At 42.5% G+C, this 7539-nt stretch overlaps 1 protein-coding gene and 1 pseudogene across 1 annotated transcript; both read right to left on the bottom strand.

Annotated features, from left to right (window-relative positions):
• Positions 1 to 3592: 3592 nt before the first annotated feature.
• On the bottom strand, positions 3593 to 4099 carry LOC118352600 (fatty acid-binding protein 5-like; annotated as a pseudogene).
• Positions 4099 to 5902, bottom strand: LOC118352500 (cationic amino acid transporter 3-like). The gene is given in 2 exon segments (XM_035707087.2): positions 4099 to 5056; positions 5058 to 5902. Coding segments are annotated over 2 exon segments (1164 nt in total). The 5' UTR covers positions 5681 to 5902; the 3' UTR covers positions 4099 to 4515.
• Positions 5903 to 7539: the final 1637 nt, after the last annotated feature.

Here is a 7539-nt window from a genome sequence, read left to right as displayed (position 1 = left end):
GGCCCAGCACACAGTGTGCTTATACATGTTCCTTGAATGAATATCCTCTACCTGACTCTGCTGCCTCCTTCATGTTTTCCCTCACTCTCACACTGGAGATTTTGAAAGTCTCTGTATTACATCTTCTTAGGGAGGACATCAGTGTGGAGGACTTTGCAGACTAGCAGGCCTGGTTTGATACGATGGTCCCCCATTACCAGGGAGGATTTGAGGGGCTTCTTCCTCCAGGCTCCAGGAGCTAGACATCTATCTTTACAGCTGCTGAAGGTATCTCCCTACTTTTCTTAACTAATTTTAAAAAATTATGGTGGGGATAGTTTATAGGTCAGGTCAGTGTGCAGGAAGAAATATTACCAAAGTTCCCTGGGGGGTGGCTGTCTCATGGTCTTGAAAACACTGCGTCTCCAAGAGGCAATTTGCTTTTATCACAAAACATATTTGCAACTCTTTAGTTTTAAAGGACCCTGCAGTCTTAAACTGTCTCCCCCCTTCCAGACTCTGCCACATACACTCTATGTAGCACCCCAACACCAAAAGCCCAGACAACACTCATCCATGCAGAACACCTGTTTTCTTGATTATATGCAACAAATGTTGTTTTCTAGGTTGTCTTTATTGCTGCCCTGTAGCAATTCTTGGGCTACTTGTCTCCATTATCAATTGATATATGTTATGCTCTTCCAGCAGGCAGATTCATTCTAACTCTAATTCAAGCAAAATCACGTGGAAAGACCAATTTCCTTCACCAAGTATATTCCAATTGATAAATATGATTTTTAGCTAGTATCTTGTTGAGAATTTTGTGTCCATGTTCATCAGGGATATTGGTCTATAATTCTCCTTTTTGGTGTGGTCTTTGTCTGGTTTTGGAATTAAGGTGATGCTGGCCTCATAGAACAAATTTGGAAGTATTCCATCTCTTTCTATCTTTCCGAACAGCTTTAGTAGAATAGGTATGGTTTCTTCTTAAAACGTTTGATAGAATTCCCCTGGAAAGCCATCTGGCCCTGAACTTTTGTGTCTTGGGAGGTTTTTGATGATTTCCTCAATTTCCTCGCTGGTTATTGGTCTGTTCAGGTTTTCTATTTCTTCCTGTTCCAGTTTTGGTAGTTTGTGGCTTTCCAGAAATGCGTCCATTTCTTCTAGATTGCCTAATTTATTGGCATAAAGCTGCTCATAATAAGTTTTTAAGATCGTTTGTATTTCCTTGGTATTGGTGGTGATCTCTCCTTTCTCATTCATGATTTTATTAATTTGAGACTTTTCTCTCTTCTTTTTAATAAGGCTGGCCAATGGTTTATCTATCTTATTAATTCTTTCAAAGAACCAACTCCTGGTTTTGTTGATCTGTTCCACAGTTCCTCTGGTCTCTATTTCATTGAGTTCTCCTCCAATCGTTATTAACTCTCTTCTTCTGCTGGGTGTAGGATCTATTTGCTGTTTTTTCTCCAGCTCCTTTAGGTGCAAGGTTAGCTTTTGTATTTGAGTCCTTTCCAGTTTTTGGAGGGATGCTTGTATTGCGATGTATTTCCCCCTCAGGACTGTTTTTGCTGTATCCCAAAGATTTTGAATGGTTGTATCTTCATTCTCAATAGTTTCCACGAATCTTTTTAATTCTTCCTTAATTTCCTGGTTGACCCTTTCATCTTTTAGCAGGATGGTCCTTAACCTCCATGTGTTTGAAGTCCTTCCAAACTTCTGGTTGTGATTTAGTTCTAATTTCAAGGCATTATGGTCTGAGAATATGCAGGGGACGATCCCAATCTTTTGGTATTGGTTAAGACCTGATTTGTGACCCCGTATGTGGTCTATTTTGGAGAAAATTCCATGTGCACATGAGAAGAATGTGTATTCAGTTGCATTTGGATGTAAAGTTCTGTAAATATCTGTGAAATCCATCTGGTCCAGAGGGATCATTTAAAGCTCTTGTTTTGTTGGCGATGTTGTGCTTAGAATATCTGTCAATTGTAGAAAGCGCTACATTCAAGTCACCAAGTATATTATTATCTAAGTATGTCTTAGCTTTGGTTATTAATTGATTGATATACTTGGCAGCTCCCACACTCAGGGCATAAATATTCATGATTTTTATGTCCTCTTGTTGGATAGATCCTTTAAGTATGATATCGTGATTTTTAGATTATATTCTTTTGGTTTATCCTTTTCTCTTTTTCTTTTCTAATTGCAGAAATCACAAAGCAGAAGGGATTAGAAAAAACTAGGGAAGTGGGATAAAGAGTGTCCATAAAAGAGTGGTGGTAGAGGTTCTCTGTTGTAGATATTGTTGCCTGAGTTGGGGTGAGGCAGGTGGGTCTTCGTGGAGAAGTTGTATTGGTCTATATTTGGATGATAACTGAGGACTCTGAGGCAGGATACAACTTTCATATGACTCAGATGATTTGGTGTCTTTCCTACAACAAAACAAAGCAAGACAAGTTAACTTTGCAAGGGAGCAGGTGAAGCAGCCATGTAGGGCTGTGAGAGGGCCAAGCACAGTCTGGTGAGAAAGGACAGAGAGAAAGAGACAACTGAGTCCTTACACAGGAGGACAGTGCGCACTTAAAGATATGAAGGAAGATAATGAGAGAGATAGTTGGCCTTTCCTAAGATACACCGTGTGCAGTGTATTACTGAGGGTATGTGTTGGGAGGAGGTGCATGGAAGAAGGAGCCATGGGCTCTGAGCACTCACAACTGTTAGTCTAGGTGGAGACAGATTGTAGTGATGGATGGGACTACTGGATGGACTTTTAGATTCTGTGCTTACAAAGAAAGGAAGGATATGGGAAAAAACAAAATGTTTAGTAAGACTTCTTAGAAAAAGTGTTCTGAATCAGTGCTCTCCTATGTTATAGTTGTAATTTGGAAAATGAGGAGGACAGGAAGATGGATTTCCTTCTACTGTTTGCTTTGAGGATTTTCATTAGGTGTTGTGTATTGACAGGATCCTGGGTTGAGAAAAAAAAAGGGTATTGAGTCCTAGGGGGAAGTAGAGAAGAAACTGATTTTCCCTTTTGACATCAATGTATCACATCATTCTCTAATCCCTTCTTAGCTTTCCCAGCTCTCTCTTTCTTTTTTTGTATTTTTTTTGTATATTTTTTATTGGAGTTTGATTTGCCAACATGTAGCATAACCAGTGCTCATCCTGTCAAGGGCCCTCCTCAGTGCCATCACCCAGTCACCCCAACCTCCCACCCACCTCCCTTTCCACCACCTCTCTTTTCACAGAGTTAGGAGTCTCTCATGTTCTGTCACCCTCACTGATATTTCTCAACATTTCCTCTCCTTTCACTGTTACTCCCTTTCATTATTTTTGGAAAAAATAGTCCAGATAGAGTCAGCTTCTCTGCCATAGGCCCATTCTCCTCCAGTACCTGTGCTTCATTTCACTCATTCTTCTTCTCAGGCTGATACTTGAGGATGAGTACACAAATAGCATCAAGAGAGTGAGGTGTCAGGGACCCAATTGCACTGAGGTCCACAAGATAAGTGAGTCCAAAGAAGAATGTCATGACTGCTGCAATAACACAAATGATCACGATGACCACAACCTGGGTGAATGTGCCAAAATAGGTCCTGGCAAGGGCATATTTTTTTTTTTTTTTAGCACAAACACATTTATTTACTAACCAAAGGAATGATCCTAATTAAATCAACACTTTGAAATAGTTGCATGTAAAATGTTTGTGGTAAAGATAATTGAACACAGTAATGAAAAAAAAGCAGTATGGAGATTTGCTCATTGAACTGAGCTTGTTCATCCCCACAGATAATTCCTGTCCAAAATGATGATGGAATTTTTACTCTACTTTTTCATAGATCCGCGTACAGGTGACATTGTTCATGACGCATTCCACCACCAATTACCCATCTTCCAACTTTCTTGTTATTGTGCTTTCCTTCCCATCCCATTCCTGATGTTGAACCCATGCGCCGTCTGTGAAGTTGCAGACAGTCTGAGTTTTTCTGCCATCAGCTGTAGTTTCTTCAAACTTCTCTCCCAGATTACACGAAAACTGTGTTGTTTTCAAAGTGCTCTCAGTTTTTATGGTGAGGTTTTTGCCGTCAGAAGAGATGATACAATCTGGTTTGGCCATTTTTTTTTTAATTCAGAGGTTTTATTCTGTAAAGCACATATGCACATATTTCAAACACAGAAAATTAATCTGGGAGTGAATGCCATAACAGATCAGCTACTGACCATCATGCAGCAAGGTAAGTGAGGTGGGTCCGCTGGCCCTCGTAACCCCACAGTGCCTGCAGGAGGGTTGAAAACCAGGATGCTGAATCCCTACATACTGCCACAGAAAAGGCAACCGAAATGCAGGCGCCTAGTAACGAGAAAAACTTACAAATAGAATCAATACTGATCCAAGTCATACAGTGAAAGGGCAAAAGGAAAAAGGAAAGAGATCAATATGATCTGAAACAACCATTTAATAGTAAGTTGCTAACCTTTTATTGGACCTCCAGTCCAAGATGCCTGAGGATGCCCCAGGGGTCCTGTGCAGGGTCACTCGGAATGGCACATGGGCCCCAGATGGGATGCTTTTCTTATCCTGAGGTCCCCCAGGAGGATGTGGCAAAGGACTGGGCCATCGTCTGCCATCATCTTTATATGACTATATATGGGGACTGTAAAGTTTAAGATGCATGCAGAAAGAAAACAGAAAAATCCAAAAGTTACAACATAGAAGGCAGGAGCCCAGCCAATATGGAGAAATACGTCAGGCAAGGGGCTACCAGGTCGAAGCTGGTAGTAAGGCACCATAAGTGTAAGTGCTGCAGAGATACCAAAATACAACAAAGAGCTGATGAACAGTGAAATCACAATGCCCATAGGGATAGAATGCTGGGGATTCTGGGTTACTTTACCTCTGGTCACGATGTTGTCAAAACCAACAAAAGCATAGAAGCAGGTAGCTGCGCCACGGAAAATCCCCTGGAAGCCAAAAGGCATGAATCCTCCAGAGCCCAGAGGGCTCAAACTAGAGGTGTCATTGAGTCCAGCCTTCACGTAGTCCTCTTCTGTGAGCTTCCAGTTGCGCAGATCCCTTAATGATGCCAGAGATGATGACAAAACTGAGAAAGAAAACTTTAACCAATGTGAACCATTTGGAAATCTGGGAACACTCAAAAACCCACAGATACCAGAAATCAGTGAGGAAGAATACAAAACACGTAACAAAGAAGCCTAGATATTTTTCAAAGACACGGGAAACATATGATGAAATGTTCTCAGTCAGGGTCTCAGATATCTGGTCCCCACGCAGATTGTCAAAAATTAACATCCACACCCAACCCAACACAACTCCATCAGCAACAAGGAAGAGGAGGAGGTTCCAGCCAGTGACAAAAGCACCAAGTTCACCTACAGTGACATAGGTGTAGACATATGCAGAGTCAGCATGAGGAATCCGGATACTCAACTCTGCATAGCACAGCCCAGCCAACAACGAGGCTAGGCCAGCCACCAAAAAGCAGATCACAATCGAAGGTCCTGCTTGATTACTGATCACCTCCCCAGCCAGGACATATACACCTATACCCACTGTGCGGTCCACACCCAGGGTCACTAAATCCAGTGTGTTCAAATATCTGATCTGGGTCACATCTTGCTTCAATGTACGTCTGCGTACCAGCTTTTGACCAAATCTGCGAAGTGCCTGACACAGCATTCCAGCTGGAATTGAAGAGGATTCTATGATCAGCGCTGTAGCAAGCCCAGAGTGGAGAGAGTCTGTGATCTGATTCCGTGAGGCTGAGTTAAGCTGAAATGGGTTGGGGCTGCTGAGTTCCTTTGCTCAGGCTTCAAAGATGCTGCTTCATATTTCATCTGGTACGTGCTGTCATTCCATAATGCCTAAGTAAATGGTAAATATTTACTGAACAATGGTGTTAAACCAACCAACCATAGCTCAGAAGTCCCATGTAACCTGTCGCAGCCCAAATATCACAGAAACTGACTCTAAATGGCACCATAGACAAATCAACCCTGCTTTCCCTACAGAAAAAGTACCAAATATCTTCCAACATTCTGCTTTTTAAAAAAAAAAGATTTTATTTATTTGAAGAGAGAGAGAGAGGGCACTAACATGCACGTGTGCACTCACACACACGAGCGGACACACACACACACATACACTAAAGGGGACCAGGGGTAGAGGGAGAGGCAGAAGTAGACTGACTCCCTGCTGAGCAAGAAGCTCCAAGCAGGGCTCAATCCCAGGCCCCTGAGACCATGACCTGAGCCCAAGGCAGCCTTTTAACTACCTAAGCCACTCAGGCACCCGCTAATATTCTGCTCTTTTACATACTACATAACTTATTCCAATTTGGGTATGTCTGACACCTCTAGCTTCATGTACTAATTAAGCTGTACGACACAGTGAGGCATGAATGTATTGTGCAATAATTCACATGTGGGGTGTGTGTGCTGTGCTTGAGCATGAGATATGACACATTAATTCATGGATTAGTGGGCCTCACTGTAATTGCAGACCCATTTTTAAAAATCATCTGTTCTTAATATACAAATATTGATCCTCCAGCCTTAAAATCCTTAGCCCCTACATCACCTAGCCAAGATCAGATGGCACTTTGGCCCCCTAGCCCTCATTCTGCCTCATCCATTCAGCTCTACTGATGGCCAAGAGTGTATAGTCCACCTCTCCCTTTCCCTACCTAGTCCCGCAGAGGTGCTGTGAACAGAGAGGAGTGAGGAGGAAGGGGCAGGGTCTTCATAACCACCTGCAAGAAGGAGAGGACCAGGCTGCCTGGGAAAGAAATGCTAGAGAAATGGGGGCAGCAGCCACCCCACATCCAGGATTGAGAAGGGAGAGGAGCCAGGAAGGTGGTTTTGGGAATTCTGACATTCAATACACCTCACCCAAAGTACCCAGGCAAAATTCACTACAGTTTTTGTGTCCACAGTTATGAGAATGTGATGGGCAGGGAGAAAAAAATGTCACCTAGCTCAATAGCTCATGACCTAAACAATTCCTTCTGTCTCCTCCCTCTCTGGGCTCCAGGAGAGAAGGTGAGCTCACTTCTGCAACAGTTTCCTCACTGGCAACTCTGTGCTCTGTACACACCTGCAATATCTGTAATGTCAGATTCCATGAGCCTGGAGACCACGGTCTGCTCTTTGAGCTTGTATTTAAACCCTCACTTGTAACTCCCTATGAATTTTTCATAAGGAATTATTTTTAACTCCCACAAACCATTGTCTGATATGCAAAATTTTTTAATGAAGGAACACCACATGTGGTTCTTCTTTCCCCCTCCTCTGCTGCTATTCAAATGGTCCCCTCCTCAAGGGAAGCAAGGCTTTGGATATAGAATTCACAGCAATGGCCTGGAAATGAGTAGTGGAGAAGAGAATAAAGTCACGTGGCCCCCACCCTCCTCCCTACTCAAGCCTTGGTTATGAGAGAACTTTAGGAATGTTGCCAGAGGTATTGAAAGACAGAAAGATCAAGTCTAATTGAAAAGTCTTCTCTATAGATGATCAAAAGGAACCCTTGGATTATGGATA

This window comes from Canis lupus, chromosome 27 (genome assembly GCF_003254725.2).
Source record: "Canis lupus dingo isolate Sandy chromosome 27, ASM325472v2, whole genome shotgun sequence".
In the NCBI taxonomy this organism is placed as follows: domain Eukaryota; kingdom Metazoa; phylum Chordata; class Mammalia; order Carnivora; family Canidae; genus Canis; species Canis lupus.
This window is presented reverse-complemented; position numbering and strand designations above follow the sequence as displayed.